The sequence below is a fragment of the Podarcis gaigeae genome, assembly GCF_964106915.1.
Source record: "Podarcis gaigeae genome assembly, chromosome: 10".
Taxonomy (NCBI): Eukaryota; Metazoa; Chordata; class Lepidosauria; order Squamata; family Lacertidae; genus Podarcis; species Podarcis gaigeae.
The window spans coordinates 34507823-34527803 of record NC_139686.1 but is presented as its reverse complement, the minus strand read 5'-3'; the positions used below and the strand labels follow the sequence as shown (position 1 = coordinate 34527803).

The following is a 19981-nucleotide window of genomic DNA, read 5'->3' as shown; positions in this document are numbered from 1 at the left end:
CTCCTCCTCCAATTTCAGAGGCTTAAAAGGGAAGCACTGGGAGACCTGCAAAAGAATTTGTGAGTTCCATCTCCCCCTTTTAAGGCTCCAAGATTAGGGACTTTGTGGGTTTTCCCACACTCCCCTTTTAAGCTTCTGAGACTGGCGGATTTAAAAAGGGGGCACAAGTGATTTTGACATGTGATGTTATATGATTGACAGGTGGATAAAGTCATCCACCTGTCAAAGTTGACCCCATGGAGTTAAAAATGTTTCCTGTCTTGACCTCTGGTTGGGATAGGTTTCCTTGTGGTTTGTAGAAATTTTCTGTGCCAAGGTCATTTTATCTAGTTGAGATTCCTGCATTGCAGGGTACTGGACTAAATAATTATACTACTTTATGATTTTAAGGGACTATGAACATAACTACAGTTACGCTGCAACCTTATCCTGTTTTTGTACTGCTTGTGTCTCAGGTTTGGAATGTATTGAGAGGAGAACTGCTTCACCTCTATTCCCATGCTTCAAAAAGTGAGGGAGAATCAGCCTATGGAGGCTGGGTAACAGACCTTCACTTTTCCCCTGATACTCAGATACTTGTTTCTTCTGGGGGATGTATTCAGGTAAGTTCAACAAGAATGGGTACAAAAGGAGAATTATTTTGCAATTTATTAACAAATGTGAAAATGTTAAATAACTCTAAATACTTAGTAAATTGTCAGGATTTCATTAGTGTTTTGTTGCAAATAGAAAATATATCCCAAAGGTTTAAAGATGTTAAAATGTTGTATCAGTCAGTTGTCCTCAACCATTGTTTTCTGAAACTGACATCTGATAAATTAATAGTGTGCACTTAATGTGTAGATCTATAGTGTGACTCCCAAGTTATTGGTATCATATCTGTAACATGCTACATTCAGATTTATTGCTTCCTAATTGAAAACTTATTTTCTCTTCCTCCTAGTGGTGGAATATAGCTACTGGGCAACTCCTACAAACATTCTATACAAATGGAACAAACCTTAAATCATTACACGTTTCTCCAGATTTCAAAGTATGTGTGACTGTTGATAATCTTGGCATTCTTTACGTGCTACAGATTATGAAATAAATCTGTTTAAAACTGATTGTAACTGCAGTGTTTTGAGCCGGAAGCATATTCCCAAAAAACTTTCTTTAAACTGTGAAGTCATTTTTACTCTGGCATAAATTACCTGTATGGTAAATTTGTAAACGTTCCTAAGTCAGCATACATTTTATATGTTTTGTTTCGATCAGCAGTTTGATATGCATTTTATATGTGGCTTTTCCCATGGTTAGTTACATCCAGATTAAACTTTAGCCAAACTTTAGTCCCCCTGAAATCAGTGGGACTAATTATTGATGACTAAAGTTGCCCTGACCCAATATGTATACTAAGTAGTATACTAATGATAATTGGAAGGTGAATTACCAGCCCTATGATAACTGAAATATTTCCACTGATCTAGTGGCAAATGTTTCTAAGCCATAATTACATTTTCATAAAATACCATAAACCTCTGTTTTACTAATGCAATTTTGTCTTGAGACAAAAGTAGGGGTGTGGATGTTCTTAAAAAAACCACTTTAATATTTAAAAAGAATTTTAAGAACCATGATACACAATGTGACTAAAAACTCCAGTAGTAGAAAATTACACTCCAAATGGTACTGTTATGTTTTTAGGAGTAGCAGATTCATGCTTCTCAAACATCACCTTGGTTTGCACATAAATCTAGGCCAAACCATGGCCAATTGAATTTAAAAGTGTTTGAGTATTCGCAGGAAAAATTGTGACTGCTGCTGCCATGGTCCACACAGGTAAGCCAAACCATGGTTTGACTTGGCATTACATCAAAACGTGAGTATAGTTGTCTGGATGAGACAACCCATGAACACTGGCTCAGACATAACACTAAGTCAAACATTGGCTTAGTTCTGCGTAGTGCTGCAACAAAGCAGCTGTAATTTGCTCTGTGAGTATCACATACTTTCACATTTGAGCTTGTGCAAACTGGGCCAGTGTGGTAAAGGCGCAGAACTCTGTCTCCATATGCCCTAAGAATAAAGCAGGTGCAATTTTCTGAAGGTAAATTTTCCCTGAAGTTATTGGAAGCTGGCTTATCTGTTTGTTTTTGGATAAAACCAAAATGTCTGTATCAGATCTACTAAAGTAGATAGTATTATTTCAAATGAAGTTTTCTGATTGCAAAATCACAATGTAGCTTTATTTTTTATTTTAAGATAGCATATCTCAGATTTTTCTCAACTGCATTTCTTCACTCTTGTGTCAGCAGATATTTAATTGAAAAGGACAACATAAAATAATTCATGTTGAATATAATCTTTAACCAAAATATATTGTCCCCCTTCGGGTCAAATTCTAGTCATACTTGGGACTCCTCCCATTATCATCTTAATGGAATGGGAGCCAGTGCAGTGATGTCAGGACTCCAGACCAAAAGGGAGGAGTCTGCAATGTGGCTCTTTCCCATGTTGGTGTCACCAACTGTGAGTACACACCACAAATCTAGGATTTTCACCATTAACGTCTAAAGAGTTTATGAGCAGGTTAGGAATAGAAATTATTTCCAGTGCATAAGCAATCTCTAATAATTTTAGCAACCAATTAGTTACACTTGTTTCAAAGTTTTTGCCATCCCCATTTCAGTACTTCTTGTGTTTGTGTTTCAGGTTAAATTTAATCATTATATTTCTGCAGTTGCCAAACTGTTTTTTTAAAAAAAAATGTTGTGTTTTAATTAGCAGTACCCTCATGCTGTATCTGGAAATGTGATCCTTTGGCCTAGCTTCAGTGAATTGTGACCCTATTCTCACCTGTGCATCCCTTGCTAGGAAGCCTTCCCATTAAGAAAAGAACACAATTCAAAGTGATGTAAAGGAAACCCTTACTCTTTGACACAGCGTTCCACTGAATGGCTGTGCAGGAGCTGGAGTGGAGAATTATTTGTGTTATGGGGGCTCATTAAGATTCAATGAAGGATGTTGAAGAAACAAGGATTTAGTTCGGTTTTTTAAAAGGTTTAATTTAGATTTTAGTAGCTTGTGGACAATATTTTAAGGTAACGTTCATCAAATGAGATTGTCTAAACTTTCCGCTGGCATTATCTATTGGAACTTAAGATAAAGCTAGATAATTAAAATGAGGCTCATTGGTCTATTACATTAGGAGAAAGGAATTGTTTCCGGTTTATCTGGCATTACAAGAGATAATCTGAGTACTAATAGCAGCTCAACTTTTGCTTTTAGCTATACTGTACTGTGTTGGTGTTAATTGGAATATATCTGTGCATCAAGGGAAATTGCTGAATTTGCTGACTGCTGATTTTTTTAATGTTTCTAAAACTTTGCATTAGCAAAGTTGCTGGGTTTTAATTAAACAAGTTTGTGCATTTGAAAGTAATAAATATTTTAATATATTGGAGGATGTGGTGTATTTTTTCTATCTTAGTCCATACATTTTCTTCCTTTTCTCCAAAGTTCAAAGTCTTCTCCATATGAGAATTTTCTTTTCTCATATGGAATACAAGGGTGCATAGAAGTAAGCCCCATTAGAATTTAGCAAGACTTGCTTCCAAGTAAAGAGGCATAGATTGTGTTGGAAGAATAGAACAAGCATCTAGATCTTGTCTTTTGTGGAAAGATGATGTTTTCTCTGTGCCAAAGCTCAGTAGCTTTGCAAGTAGAGTCAGCTGTAGGAAGATCATTTGTGAAACTCTGTAAATCAGTATAAAATGTTCACTTCATTTGTATGTTGTAATCCCCTCTATCCATCCCTGGTTTTTGTATTCCTAGTGTGCCCTTACATACAAACTGGTAAACTTTTACTTGTGCTTGCAATTCAAACCAGTATCCAATCTGGTTTGCAGTCCTGGTCTGCTGTGCAAGTTCAAACCAGAGTTTGCCAGTTTGGATGCAAAGGTGATCTGGGATAATACAAACCAAAGAAAGGCGGAATTGCAGGTGAAGAAGGAGTGTTTTCTATGATTCATCTGCAGAGGACAAAACCATGACTCACAGTTGGCTCAGTTCAAAGTGTCATTGTGTCTCACTGTATTAAAAATGGTAAGTTATGTCCTTGTGAGCATAAGGGAAGTTGTCTGGTGGAGAAATTTGTTGCTTTGAAAGCTTGATCTTCTAATTATATCTGAATTCCCTTTCTCTGTTGCTTAGTGACAAGCTCAGCCTCCAGTGTGGGCAAAGTAGTGAAACAGTGTTATGGCATCTAGTGGCTGCTTTCTGATATTATCATGGGACAGCACAAACCCCTCTGCTGTGCTACTGTGAATGGCTTGCTTGGGCTGGGCAGGGGCACTGTTTAACAGTTTCTTCCTCACAGCCTCTTTGGTATTTGTGTCTCCATAATTAAAAGGCCACCATGGCAAGGCAGTCCTGGTAAGTAACTATAATTTCATCTCTTTTCTCATAAAATCAGGTATTGCAGATAAATAAAGTTGTTGTTGTTGTTGTTTAGTCGTTTAGCCGTGTCCGACTCTTCGTGGCCCCATGGACCAGAGCACGCCAGGCACTCCTGTCTTCCACTGCCTCCCGCAGTTTGGTCAGAAATAAAGTACACATAGTTTATAAAGTACACATAGTTAAACTATGGAACTCACTCCCACAGGAAGCAGTGATGGCCACCAGTTGAGATGACTTTGAAGGAGGATTTGACAAATCTTTGGAGGAGAAGGCTTTCAGTGGTTTGTTTGTTTTTCAAATGGGCATATCCAACTCTAGTAAAGAGTATGCAGTGTGGAAATTGTATACATAGAGCCAGGGCAGTAAAAAATACTTTGGCAATGCCACCTGCGATAGAATCAATGGGTTTTGACTATATGTGATTTTGACTTTATCCCTGGAACATAAACTCCTGTGTAAGTTTCAGTTAAAAAGTAAAAAGAGAGGGAGAGGGAGAGAGGCTGGATATAATAGCTACAACTATCAGATGACACACCTAGGATTTCAGGATTAAAAAACAATGACTGCTCCTCATTCTGAGTTTAGCTTCTACCCAGAATTGTACCCAACCTTAAATGAAAAACACAGTTCCCAGGTAGGCTCAGAGCAGAAGTGAAGAGAAATACAGCAGTTCTTAATTTAGAAAACTCAGAGATTATTTTTAGATGGTGTTCCCAGCTTTGCTAAATGAAAAACTACCATGCGTGTTCAGGTAAGTATCAATTATTTTTAATTTCCATTATAGTAGAGCCCTTGAGATTTTGAAAAGCATTGTGATTAGGATGTGCTATACACAGACATAACATTTCTTTAGGTTTTGTGTTCGTTAGGATATCAAATATCTTAAATTTAAAAATCTTCAGTATGAGCTGGAGTGTTTTTTCTTTCATTTCAGAAGTTAAGCAAAACTGTTGCTGTAGCATTGCACATTTTAGGCATGTCATGCTTGCAAACTAAAACCAATGTTGTTTTCAAACCTTTGACATAACAATGTAAATATTACTGAGTATTGCAGTACCTTAAATTGCTGTTGGAAAGTGGCTGCTGTCAAACTGATTGGATTGTGGAAATCAAAAAGTATGTGATTGTTGATGGGGGAATTAACTTCTTCACAACCTGATGTGGAGACTGTCATTTGTCTTGGGAATTTATTGATTGGCAAGTAATGATATACAATTGCTATGCCTTCCATGAGCTTAACTGGTTTTTTGTGTGCTTTTCTTTTTCTATGAGAACTGTCTCAAAGAGGGTTTCTCAAACTGTGGGCCAGGGATAGCCAACAGGCCTCATAAGTGCAGCCACCCCAGTGCCTCCTTCCTCGCTCACCATGCTCCCAACTGCCCCAGCATCAGCTCCCTGCAAGCTCAGTGCATAGGCATGTGTGAGAATGTGAGTTAAGAAAGTGAGGCTATAGCATGCAAGGCTGGAGGAGAGAAAACTGACAGCAGGCAGATGGGCAAACCAACTGGGGGAGGGAGAGGGGCAAAAGGGGGGGTGGGGAGCAGAGGGAAGAGAAAAAGCAGCAGCAGCCACAGTTGCTGTGGTGCCTCCGCATCTCCCCAGCACCACACATGCTCAAACTCTTACCCCTTACTTCACTCTCCTTCCAAGTCAGGAAGTCTCTCCTGCCCAAAATCCAAGATGGTAGCTGGTGTCTCCACCTCAGAACTATCTGAGGTGTGTGCTTCTGCCCATGAAGGTCTAAAGAAACAAAGGTGGAAGTATGTGAATGTGACTGAGAATTGGAGACTTTGGGGGTAGGGGAAGGAAATAAATTCTCTCTTTTCTGAGGGGAAAGCACCAAAGCGTGCACTGAAGGAATATAAAAAGAGATAATCGGTTGTTGTTTTTTGGCCGAAATTTGATTTAATCGAGGAAAGGAAGCCATTATAAGAGGAAGACGTGAATGTAACAGCAGCCCGGGGGGTGGATGAGAGAATTTATGATATGCTTTTCAGTTTATTTTAGAAATGAAAGGAAATGAGTAAAAAGTACTTCGAGATGTATGTGGCACTGTAGCTGGGAGAGGAATATAAAAGGGATTTTCTTTGTAGAAAGTATCAGTAACTGCCAGCTGATTATGTTCACTTGGCCTTCATCTGCTATCACTTTGTGACAGATTCTAAGCTCTGCACTGCCATTTTGTATCTGGTGGATTGCCAATAATTTTTAGCCCTTTCAAGTGAATACTTGTTGTAGGGTTTGAAGCCCCCTCTTCTAACTAAACCAGGCTTCCTCAAACTCGGCCCTTCAGATGTTTTGAGACTACAATTCCCATTATCCCTGACCACTGGTCTGGCTAGGGATCATGGGAGTTGTATGCCCAAAACATCTGGAAGGCCGAGTTTGAGGAAGCCTGAACTAAAAGCTCAATATATAATGCCTTTTCTCTGCCAGAATGTGGGGTGAGTTCATTGCAAACTTTCTAAACTGAAATTAATTTATTGAAGAAAAGTAAACCATTGACTGGTACTCTTGAGAACAAAAGCACTTTTGGGGGTACAAGTCATATTATGGGTGAATTAGATGCATCTGTTTCAGGTCCTCTTGTGCCAGCTTCACCAATTATTCCTCTTTTTAAAAAGCATTTCTTTTATTTGTTCCCAAAAGATACCTGAATGAAGAAATGAACAAATCCAAATTTCTTGTGTGTAAATATGTGCAAATAAGCTTTATGGTTTCAAGGAAGGAGGAGCGAAGTATTATATTTTGTAATATTTTCAGCTCTGGTGCCTCATTTGTGTCACTGGACTCAGAAAATGCTTTTTGCCTTCCTTCATGACTTTTGCTTTTGTTTCCCTAAGTCAACTATAGCAGCAAGGGCAGAGAGAGAGAGAGAGAGAGAGAGAGAGAGAGAGAGAGAGAGAGAGTGAGTTTTTGGCAGCTACCATTTGGATCACAACCCTGTTCTCTTGGAAATTTGGTTCTCGTCCCCCCACCATTGCTACCATCTCTTTTAGAGGACTCTGCTGCCACGTACCTGAAGACCATGTTGAGGTAGTGTTTGGTTTTCTTACTTTCAATATTTTCAGAGTAAACTTTGAAGGTGGGGTTTGAAGGGGCTGTTTGAAGAATGAGACACAAGTATCTTACAGGTGGCATGAGAGATACTCCCAGGCATAGCAAAGGAGATATGGCAGAATATTAGATATTCTTTACATAGCTTAGGGTGGATGAACTGAAAGAAGTGTCACGGGCGGAGGAGGTGAGGGAAGAGAAAGAAGGTGGGGAAAGTGTACCGAGAACTTCAAAGGCAAGAACAAGAAATTTGTGTTGCAGCCAGTGTAGGGACTGAAGGTACTGCATATTCTGAGTGACATGAGAGCAAATTATTTTGGTTGGCTCAGTTCTATATAGAAGTATTAGCTAAGAGATAACGAAAAGGTCAGAAGGGAAAAACTAGCTTGAGAGCTAAGCATACCCCAGAAGAAGAGTAATAGTTTCATAACATATTGAGGATGTCAGGAATGCTGACGTGCAGCAAGGTCAAGATCTTGCTGGGGAGGCTGAAGGTGCTATTAGATTTGAAGTTTGTGTTCTATAGCACAGAGACACCACACATCCACCAAGTTCTAGCATTGGGCTAAAGCATGGAGGAGTTCCCTTTTTGCCAACACAAGCCTCATGTGAGATATTGAAAGCTGTTGAGTAAGTGAAGTGGTTCATAGGATCATACTATTGTCTCTTTGACACTTAAGACTGATCCATCACATAACAACAGCTTAATGTTCAATATTTTCAATACTAAATTTTCCAGAAACTAATGCTGACTGTACAACTTCAATTTATTTTGTGTGCTTTTATAGGATATAAATAATGACAAAAATTACAAAATTTATAACTGGAAGCCCAAGCATATTTACATAGAAGTATTTGTTGCAGTGAGGCTAATATTTACTTTTCTCCTATACAATATTCCTTTTGGTACTATATTTTTCAGTGTTTACTGTCAGCCTACTACATACATATCAACAATGAATAGGCATAATATGTACAAGGAGCTGATTGGTTCAAGTAAATTGAATACTGCATTAAAAGGTTTTTTGTCATTCAGCGCTATGATTAGGTTCAACTAAACCATATACAATTTTGAATTTTAAATCAAGTTCAATTATCAATTTTGTTAAAAATTCAGTTGTTGAATATAACTGAAACCTTTCAGTTAAATATGAAAGAATAATAAAAAACATTTAAGTCAACCACACTATTCATCAATATCTCTATAATGAAGTTCAAAATGATTCACAATTTGACTGGATAGAACATACATTAAAATGTCATTTTTTGCCTATGATTGATATTTTTACTGTTATAATTCATTCAGTTTCACTGAAATACATAATGTTATTATACAAATACTCCACAAAGACATTAAAAAATTAAAATACTTCAAAGAAAATGGTAAGCAAATTTCATTAAGTCAACTGTCAAGCTAACGCTCAACTGATTTGTGGAAAGAATTATTACTTTGGAATGGTTTAACTTCATTTAGGAAAAAACCTTTTGAGTTGAACTTTTTCATTAAAACCAGCTTTCTGAGACAGAAAATTTGATAAAATTCCTAGTTTTGTTTAAAACCATCTTTCAGATTTTTAAAAACTGAAACTCATGGCTATAATAACTTGAAAAACTGTGTATAGTTGCATGTGCCTGTAGTGCAATTGCTGGGCAGCTTCCGTTTTACCCCATGAAGTGAAGCATCCAGCATACTGATGGCCCCACTGTTACTACTGTTAGATAGTACAGTAGCAGTTTATTTAACTTTAAAATAAAGCCAGACTCTCTTCATAATTAATGACCTCCTTTATCATAAATATCATACTTGCTCTTATAGTTTTCTTCTCTCCCACAAAAATATTTAATACAAGGTGCATTTTCATGCATTAGTAATTCCTCTTTTTTTTTTAAGCCATTAATAAAACTCTGATTCTGTTTCACACTGACATATATAACCTCATTTCTCTAGAGGATTAAATGGCATGAAGAATACATAGACCAGCAAATACAGAAGTCAAGGAAGCTAATGTCTTGCCATTACTAATTTTGAAAAACATATTAAACAGTAGAATTAACTTATATAGATCCCCATGTTTTCACAAACATATCTCAAATATTTTATTAACTAATCTGGGTTTGTTTCAATTTAAAAACTGCCATGTGTGAAAATAAAAACCCAACCACAACTGAACGTTGTATTACTAAGCAGCATTACCGTTAGAGACCTTTGTAAAAGTAGAACGTTAAAATACGAAATCAAAAGAAAGCACTGTGGCAAAGTCCTAAGAGAAGAGCGTGCGTGAAACAATCTCCCACTCCTCTTGTGGGCTGTAATTGAAAAGTCTTCGTCCCATGTCATTCTTCTATCAGTGCTGCAGGAAGAACAATCACCAGAAATGACCAGCAGCCTTTTGTTTTTGTTTGTATGTTTTTGCTAGTTTCAAGGCCACTCATATAGTGCAGTCTTCCCCTCTACTAGACTGAAGAGTTGCCGTCAAGGAAAGGCTGTGCTATGACTGCTTTGAGTGCAAGGCACAACAAGAAACAGAGGACAGTTCACTATCAGAAAATTGTGGTTTCATACTTGGTATTAATTCCTCTTTTAGCTTCTTGTCCTGGTTCTACAATCCATGGTAGGTTGGCAAGAGTCTTTTGTTCAGTGGGATCTATCTGCTTTGAAACAAATACAAAAGAAACACAATGATGCTTTATCTACTCTAATTGCTGAGCATTAAAACAGTGCTCAAACTGGGTCACACAGTAGCACATCATTATCCACACGGCATGCACCATGGATTGCTTTCCGGAGGCTACAAGTCTATATTCTATTTTATCATGATAATCCAAGAGGATATTGATTCATTAGTTTCACTGCTCTCACAGAACTAGTCCAGTGCAACAAGAGATGTATCTACATAAAATCTGAAGTTATAGGTATATAACTGTAATTTTATCAACTGTATGTATGCTGTTTTGTTCTCAGTAACACAAGGAACTCATGCTCAACAACTTGCCTTGAAGATCAGGTTGCCAAAATTGCTTTTCTCTCTCTCTCTTGCTAATAACGCTGCTCCAAGAGTGTGTGTGTGTGCGTGCGCGCATAGCTTGTCAAACAATCAGCAATTGGCTGTTTAGCTGGGTAGGACTAAACCCAGCCAATCTACATTGTCACTGATTTTCCTAACCACTAACCATGCACATCCTGGACAACTTGGAAGAGAAACTGAGTACACAACACTCATTTGTTTATGTAATTCTTCATTTGGCTAGAGGTGCACATAGAAATTGTTTACTAACCTACCTAAGTTGTTTAACAGTGTTAAGACTTGATGGATTTATTAGCATATGATAATGCCAATTAGCTTTTGCCTTTTCTGTCCAATACATATTTACATTTTCTTTAAAAAGCTGTCTGTCTCTGGACAACTACCTGACTATTCTGGTCTGGTAGTTGAAGGTGAGAACTGCTGGTAAGAGCTTCTAGAAAAGTATTGCCTTTATAATGTAAATATATACTAAAGAAGATCACAAGAAGCTATGTTTGATCTACAGTATTAGTGTTGCTATTAAGCAGAGAATGGGCCACAGAGGAAAAACTGAACCACAGATACATAAGGTGAAATTGATGTTTAATTACAGGTGGCTTCCTTAGCATGCCTAGGAATCCCTCCAGTACTGTTTTACATAATGAATTTTGTGTGCCCAAGAGCTAGTAACTATACTGAATTTCTACAGCTGCCTTTTAGAAAAATGAGTGAATGGAATACTGCTCATGCCACTAGCAAGCTGATTATAAAGAGAAAGTATGATTGTACCTACCTGAATTGTAGTTTTCCATTCCCAATGAAAGGTCAGCAGATTGGGTCTTGGCTCTCTGCCCACAGGTCGGAGGCAGGCAGCAAAATCTGGGGCGTAGGGCTCCCAGGATTCAGTTTGTGAACTCACCAAGCTCAAGAAAGATCAGGATTTATAGAAAGAAAAACCCAAGCCTACATCCCAGACATATATAGAATAAGGAAAAACTGAAGTGAAGAGCAGATGTACTGCAGCTGGTCTTAAGGGTGGGCCCAGCTAACCTTTCATTGGCAATGGAAAAGTATGATTCAAGTACTTTTTTCAGTTTCTGCCATGAAAGATCAGCAGTTTGGGATAGCTTTAATATTCCCAATCTCAGGTGGGAGAGAGGCTGCAGTGTTCAGGAAGCAGGACCTTCCAAGTGAGGGTGGCTTCCATTGAAGTGAAGGCATCTATGCACTAGTGTCTTGTAAAGGTGCTGGTGGAGGCCCAGGTGGCAGCCCTGCATATTTCTAGTAGAGGAGTGTTAGTGGAGAATCCTGGGAGCCCTATGTCCCAAACATTGCTGCCTGCCTTCTCCCTGTGGGCAGAGAGCCAAGACCCAATCTACTGAACCTTTCATTGCAGAAATGGGGAAATAAGTTCAGCCTAAGCACCGGCACCAGCAGGCTTCTTTCATGAGTTGTACATATTTTACTCACCACAGATTTTCGAATGCTAACACGAGGTTTTGGAATTGGTTTTGTAGGTTTATTATCGAAGCTTTCAGGAAGGGTTGAAGAATGACCTCCTTTTCGAGCCTGAAGTGCTAGTTGGTAGGCTACTTCAAATGCCTGTCCCAATGTGAGAATTATTTCATAGGCTAAATTCTGGAACAGCAACAAACAGCAGCATGAAAACAAGTTAGTTTAAACACATTTCTTTTAGAAATCTAAACTATAACACCGTCACATATCAGGCAGAGTTAATTTTCACACACTGGAATACTGCAGAACTGTGATTCCCAAACCTTTTCTCCTGGACCACTTGAAAAATAGCCAAAGGTCTTGGTAGACCACTTAATGGATTTTTCTGCATGCTTAGCAATTGTAATTCAGTGTGCTAGATCCTAAAGTATTTTTAAAAAATTATATAGAATTCAAATTTTACTACAATAAGAAATGAGAGAATCAATAAACCTAGAATTAAAAATAATTCATTAATGTAATGGATGTGGATATGGTGTTACACCAAATACTGTTCTGCGTGTCTTCCTCTCTTTATTACTGCTTTCATCATACCCACCCATTGATTCTCCACTCCTGTCATGTGCCCTTTTCTGCCTCTTTACCCCATTTTTGAAGAACACCTCACTCTTAAGGGGAAGGAAATTGTGGAACTGTGATTAAGAATATATGGGCTTGAGGCATTAAAGCAAGCATTCTCAGCACATCTGTAAAAAGACCATAGCAAGGAGCTGTTCTACTATATAGATGCTTCTTTGGTTAATTTTCTGTACCTTTTGTATCCTCAGAACACAGATGAAACATTCATTAATCTTCAGTTCAGATGACTGTTAATAACAGAAGCCCTATGAAATTTTTCCTCTTCTACTCAATTTGTATTAGAAAATGTATTTTGGAGGGTGGGGGAACCAATTCAAAGCCACTCATACAATTTAACTATCTGCATTCATTCATTCATTCATTCATTCATTCATTCATTCATTCTTACTTACCAGTCATAACTCAACAAGAGAACTCTAATGCAGTATTTTATAATGCACACATTATTATTTTTCTAAGTATGAAAGCTAAAAGCACTACAGTTATGTGAAGATTTAATATTTTAAAGTTTCATGGCACAAATTTAAATTAATAAAACAGAAGCTTCCAGCATACCTATCTATTACTATTTTGTTAAAATTAAAAATAGACAAGAGGTTACCTTGAACATTTATCTTCCAGATGTTGTTGGATTCCAACTCCATCATCCTTAACAATTGGCAGAGCTATCTGAAGCTGATGGCGGTTGGCATCCCACAACATCTGCTGGGCCAAAGATTCCCCACCCCTGCTTTATCATTTACCAGCTGTACATAAATTTATTTTTCAAATGTCAAATTTTCATTCCTTATAAAGAGTTTCTGTCATTGTTTTCAGAGCCTATTAGAGCATTGAAATGTATAAGAGTATTACTATAAAATCATATTGCCTTATTTAAATCCAGGTATCTTTTCCTAGCCAAAAAACAAAATTGTGCTATCACTTAACATAGATTCCTGAAAGTATAACAAACTATTCAAGGTTGCTTTAACTTGGGGGTTCTCAACCTTTCTGTCTACTTAAGAGACCTGAAAAACACCAAGACTAATCCCCACTAAAAAGTTGTACAAGGGAACAGCAGTTCCAAAATAGTGCGAGATGAAAGCAGTTTGGCATAATCAGCAGATATCTAATCCATCTTTCCAAATTGCTAAATTCTTTCCCACAGTGTTCTCCTGATGACAAGGTGTTTCAAAGCTAAGCTTTCCTCAGGTCTGCTCTGGAGTTATTGTTACTCATCTTTTTAAAGAGGAGTTTTACTTGTATATCTATCCTATCCCATCATTACGTGCCTCTCAAAGTCTTTATAGCCATCTCCTGTAATTTCTTCTGCCATTCTCCTTTTGCCCTCAACTTGTACCTTATTTCCACCCAACCAAAAAAGCCTGCCAGTTTCTTTCATCCCTCTTTCCTGGTCCTTGCACATTCATTTTTGCTCATATAATAGTTTTCTTTTCTTACCCCTTTCTATCACCAGCTGATTAATGATAATAAATGTTAACCTGTTACCTGTCTCTAGTTTTCTTCAACACCTTCACTGGCCCTTTTACATCAGAAGAGGAAGAGCGACCTTTCTCCCCACCCTCATTTTTTTGGCTCCTGCCCATGTATTCAAGCAGTATTCACAGAGTGGCTGATGCTGCACTGGTCCAATGAAGAGGGCATGACCAGCAAGCAAGTTTGCACTGGGCAGGCTGTGCTAGTGATGTCCATCTGAAAGTGGCCCCAAACTCACTTGTGGGCCCTATAGTCTGATGTCTAAGCAGCACTGCTTTATGAGTAGGAAAAGGTGTGACACATGTATGTGTGCGAAGCAGTAGTCATAGACAATAATCATTCATCCTGCCTATATCCCCTGGGAAGCTCCAGCGAATCATGGCTTTCTATTACTGAATTAGAAATAAGCTACGACACGATAATGATATGAAGCAGCATACCAAATTTGTAAATAAAAGTATTGCCACACTTTTAAAAAGTGAATATTTTTTAAAATGTCCCACCTGAAGTGGAGTTCACCTATTTCAGAAGAGCTGAGCAAAAAATTTATATTGTACCAGGGTTGGTCCTGAACAATCTTCATCATAGATAAACTGCAACCGAGAATTTGATGATCTGGCTAGTTATACTTCTATTTCTGTGATCCTCGGCATCCCTACTTAGAGGTAAGGTTTTTAAATTCAATGGAACTTATCGATTCACAGAATTTTAGAGTCCCAGAGGGTCATCTAGTCCACCCCCCGTAATGCTGCAAGAATCCTCTTTTCCAGGCTAAACATACCCAACTCCCTCAATTGCTCCTCATAAGGCTTGGTTCACCCCCCTCTGCTTACTCCCAGCAATGTGGGGCCAGGATTGCAGCCTAAAGTATTTGCATCTGTTTCAGCAAAATTGCATTCTATGACACCCATTTATAAATATTTTGGATTTTAAAATGTGACCGAGTAGTAATATATTTATAGACCAACCACATCAAAGGCTGTGAACACATGGCAGTAATGGTGATTTGTCTTCAAGTCTTTTGTGATATAAGCAAATGTAGAGAGGTCTTCAGGGTCTTGTGCAGCACAAGAAATGTTACGAATCTCGTGTTCAGCAATAATATTCTAAATGAAAGAAAAAGAAATGGCAACTCAGTGGATTTAATTAGCATCATACAGCCCTTCAATCATTCAGCTGCAAAGTGAGAGTATGAACATCTGGGGCAGTGGGAGATGGGGGTAACGTTCCATAGCAACCATAGCAGCCTGGTTTCCCCAAGTAAGCCTCATTAATAACAGCTCAATAACACTTGGGCAGCCTTTCCTTTGTCAGCAGAGGTAAAAAAATGTGTATCAGGGGCAGATAGGAAGACAACATAGATCTGAAGCCTACATAACCTTCCCATTCTCCCAACACCCCTCCCTCCCCAAAACAGAATTGGCATAAATATATTTTCCCCCAATTGTTTCTAGTGGGAGGAAAAATACATATGCCAATCTTCAAAAAGAGAGGGAGAGTAAAAGCATGCCCACCACTGTGTCCTGCTGTCCCGTGGCCAGTAGGGCTTTGGATATACCTGTACTAGTGATTCTGACAATAGATCGTGGTCGTTATTCTACCGCTAGCCACGCAGAGAACAAGAACATTATAATGGTTTGGATCCAGACTTCCTCTGCAATCAGAAGGGCAACCAGAATCCAGCAAAGGCTCATTGCTCAGTGAAACAGGGATGTGAAGTAGTTAAATGAGCCAAGCATAATGAAGGGTACTGTCCAGATACATTAACACTTGGTATAGCAAAATGATATTTATACCTTCAATGCATTCAATTTTTCCAAATGTTATTTCGCATAAAAACCACCAGGATGAGTTTGTTTAGTTTAAGCTAAGAACTTCAGATGCAATACTGTCACCACAATCCAAAAACCCTGTTTGTGAACTGGTGCTGTGGGATTTGGTCATATATGTTTCATCTTTAATCACATACTTAAGAATTAGAATAAATTATCTTCTGAATTTGGATGATGGTTAATCTGCCATGCTCATATGCCATCCTTAATCTGTTTTTCCCTGTGACAAATTTACTCTGAAAAAGTATATTTTCAGGCAACTATTGAACGCTCAAGAGAGCTCATTGAAATATTAATTTAGCAATCTATTTTAATAATGTATTCTGAAAACTGGTTATTTGAATCTATGGGCTTGTGTTTTAGAAGAGAATCAAAACTATTAAATCCTCTTATCTCAAATTGTTGGAGCATTTTTAAAACTGTTATTTCTACATAAAGGACCACAATCAAATTAATGATTATGCCTTAATGAGCAATAATTATGTAAAGATCTTTAGACTCAGTGAGGTTTAATACTCATTTAATTTTACACTACTTTGGGTAAAACCAATAATACGTCTTAATTTTACTTCCTTGTTCTTAGTTTCAGAATAGATTGCAGTGATACTAAAAAGCAGGGGTTCGGTTTCCTATGAATGAGAATTAAAAAAAGATTGCCATAGGCTGTTGATGGTTGATAGTACAAGATTAGTTTTCAGAACGAATTAGAACTGGAAAGAATGCTTATGTTAAAAGAAGAAGCTCTATAAATTTCTGTGGACTTCATAGTTTTTAATGTTCATTTCAAACGCCACTCTGGTCCACTGAAAGTTGTGCTGGAATTTGAACTCTCTTAAGTGAATATGGCAGAGGTGGGGAATTTCCAGCCTTCAAGACAATCTTGGCTCACCAGGCCATTTTCTCCAAGCCACAACCACTTACCCATCAGCCGATGTCACTGGTAACTTTGGCTGATGGGTGGGAGAATAGGGTTTAATCCCATGTTGGCTGTGCCTCCCTGTTTCCAGCTGGGAACAAGATCATGCCACATAGGGAGCAGAATTTAAACTCTACTCATCAGACATTAAAGCCCCTTCCTTTTCCTTTAAACAGCCAGGGGGTGGCATGCAGCTGGGAAACGCTGCCACCCACTTGCTTACAGCAGAAGTAGAGCAGCTTCCCCACATTTGCAGGAGGAGGAAGGGTGCTTTGCCACTTTAAGGCAGTCCCTGTGCTCCTGATAGAAATGTAGGGGAGAGATATTACATTTAGAACTCTTCCACAAGGGTACTTTCAGATTTTACAAAAACCAACCAGACTGTCCTCTCTTCAGAAAAAGCATGCAGTGACTGCCCAAGACCTACTGTGTAAACTACTCAATGGGTACAAACAACCTAGTGGGAGACAATATTACATTTTACTACCATTAGTGGATCAAGTGCAAACTTTGTACTTTTAGGCCGCAAGCTTATGCACACAACAGTGGAAAACAATGGGACTTGCTTTTGCATAGACATGTGCAGGATTTTACTGTTGAGGGATCTTGGCTGGGGCTATATTTTCTTGATTTTTTGAATATAAGTTTTAAAAATAACAAGGGAATAGCCTGTGTGTTTTGTTTGCCTGAGTTTAAATGTCATGTTGATTCCAGATGGGGACGGAGAAAACAATGCTGGAAAAGGACAGAAACTTATGCTAGGCATCATCCCACCATTATCCTGTGCAAGTAAACTGCTGAGGAGGGAGGCCAAAAGATACAACAGAACTAACGTGCACTTTGAAAACGGGTGGCCATACATGTGGAAGAACATTTTATTATAAAATGTATAAGTAACCAAATGATGCCTACCTTATTTGTTGCATCAATAAATTTTACCCCTTTATAAGAGACTGATAAAACAATAGTAGGAACTTTCTTCATTTGTTCTGTAGACTTCTGAAATTAAAAGCAAACATGAAAGAATGTGGTATATTGAACAATGTACATCTGATTTCCTTTCCCAAGACAACAATATATTACACTCAACTGTAGGGAATGGGAAATAGAGGTTATATCTCATTATATATTTTAATAGTCCATCTCTGAAAATGCGTGGAATAAGCCACCACATGCACATACATAGTACAAGAGACATGAATACTGGTCAAACCCACAAGAAGTTTGATTGCATTGCTTCCAAGCGCCAGGAGGATTTAATGGAGGATAAGGCATTCAGGTGCTACTAGCCATGATAGCTATGATCCAGCTCCACTGTCCAGTTTCTGGGAATCACAAGCGGGAAGAGTGTTGTTGCACTCAACTCCTGCTTTTGGGCTTTCCATAGGCATCTGGTTGGCCACTGTGAGAACAGGATGATGGACGAGTTGGGCCAGCAGGGCTCTTGTTACATTCTTAAGAGGGTAATACAAAAGTGGCTGGCTTTGCTTGGCCTCTGACAAAGCAGCAGCAAAGTTTCTTGGATAGTATTGTAGCAGATTTTTATCTGGACAATTGAAGCTACTTCATCTACTCTGGTGCTTACTACGAGGCTTAAACAGGCCTGCACTTCTATTTCTTTGTAATAACTTTCTGATTTGTAGTTTGTTGTGGCTTGTGTTCAAACAAACAAAATTATTCCCTACCCAACAATATGAACTATTTATTTCTTAAATTTACATCCCACCCTGCCTCTCAAAGGAGCCCAGGGCAGCAAACAACTAGTGGTAATAGTGCCATATTGCAAACAAGTACAAAATAAAGTACTTTAAGTAAGTTTCCTCTAGCCGAAAGATACACTGAGAGCTAGAGAGTATACTGAAAAAACTTGTCAAAGGAAAACAATGAGCTTGACGGTAGAAATGCAAAAGCTTGGTGAAAAAAGATCAGGATTAAAATGTTTCCTAACTGTAATAAAATAAATCCATGGCCATAACACCATGACCTCAGTAAACCCAACTTTAGCTAGATAGGAGATTTTGGGGGGCCATTTGAGGCATTTTGGCCTCCCTCCACCAGTTGGACAGTACTTACACTGCTTTCTAACGCCCCTCAGGATGACATCCTTATTCTTCGATACACTACAATTTTTTATGCTAAAGTAGCCTGACTGATTATCCCACCTGCATGCACTTGTGTAGCAGTACTGCGGTTTCCTTTGACATTTTAAGGGTTTTAGAGATTCTGTTATTTCCTGAAAAACTCAAAAAAATATGTAAAAGGGCCATATTTATTTTATCTATGTTTAATATAACCTGTGTCCCTTTTTAGTAAAGATAACACAAAGCAGACACCAATTGAAACACTGAAAAAGAAAACATCCAACAGACAATAAATATCAGGAGAAGGAAAACATATTAAAATGATTAGTTAGCTTCCAATTATAAAGAAAGATTTTTGAATTATAAAGAAAGATTATAAAACTTTTTATTTGTATAGTTGTACATTTAGATGGGATAAATATAGATATTAATTATGCTTCGTACGTGTTGAGTTAAGATGCCAACAGTTTTGCTCTTCTTCATACAAATAATATATTTGAGCACCAGAAAAGAACATACAGAATGTATAATGAGAAAGATTGAGGTTATGGTTTATACGTATTTAATTGACATCCTTGGAACGCCTTTCAAAAGCGTCAGCCTTTATCTCCCCAAAACTAAATATCAGCCACTTATTTACACTTTGCTGCAGATAGAAAGAAATTAACAAAATGAAATAATTTGTATTTTCAATGGTATATATTCTTAATCATTTCATAAATTTGCTATTACACATGAAAACAATGATGACAATTAGCTGTTAAGACTTTATTCTTATCTAAATAGATTTTGTTGGACAACTGCCAGTGACACAATTGTAGGATATTCTTATAATGTCTTAAGTGAAAAATATGTTATGATTGGGCATTATCACTCCTGAAGTGTGACTCCACACTGATCTCTCCTGTCCCTGCTCTCAGCAGTTGTTTTTAATACTATACTATTATGGGTTTTCTGCCTTGATTAGCATAAACAGGGTTATTGCTGTTTTGCCTGAAATACTTGAAGGATTATCAGAGAATTAACCAAAGGAATTAACCAATATTCCCTGATGATTCTAGCTTTTGGAACATAGCATCC

General features: G+C 37.9%; 2 protein-coding genes and 1 long non-coding RNA gene across 22 annotated transcripts in view; 2 read left to right on the top strand and 1 right to left on the bottom strand.

Annotated features, from left to right (window-relative positions):
- APAF1 (apoptotic peptidase activating factor 1) overlaps positions 1–3443 on the top strand; it is a 39090-nt gene extending 35647 nt beyond the window's left edge. For both annotated transcript variants that reach the window (XM_083698574.1, XM_083698575.1), the window contains exons 27-28: positions 456–602; positions 944–3443. In XM_083698574.1, coding sequence (XP_083554700.1) covers positions 456–602; positions 944–1090 — 294 coding nt within the window. In that variant the 3' untranslated portion in view covers positions 1091–3443. The remainder of the gene's footprint in view (positions 1–455; positions 603–943) is intronic.
- A 4803-nt stretch (positions 3444–8246) lies between these two features.
- Positions 8247–19981, bottom strand: part of ANKS1B (ankyrin repeat and sterile alpha motif domain containing 1B) — a 319748-nt gene continuing 308013 nt past the window's right edge. For 13 of the 19 annotated variants that reach the window (XM_083698555.1, XM_083698567.1, XM_083698568.1 and 10 more), the window contains 4 exons: positions 17733–17819; positions 15041–15178; positions 11973–12140; positions 8247–10149 (listed from right to left, as the gene is read on the bottom strand). In XM_083698555.1, the coding sequence (XP_083554681.1) occupies positions 10039–10149; positions 11973–12140; positions 15041–15178; positions 17733–17819 (504 nt within the window). In that variant the 3' untranslated portion in view covers positions 8247–10038. The remainder of the gene's footprint in view (positions 10150–11972; positions 12141–15040; positions 15179–17732; positions 17820–19981) is intronic. The other 6 variants (XM_083698566.1, XM_083698563.1, XM_083698564.1 and 3 more) reach the window with 3 other exon arrangements.
- Positions 12966–17726, top strand: LOC310825391. The gene is made up of 3 exons (XR_014555257.1): positions 12966–14737; positions 15640–16671; positions 16715–17726. It is a non-coding gene; the product is annotated as an uncharacterized lncRNA (long non-coding RNA).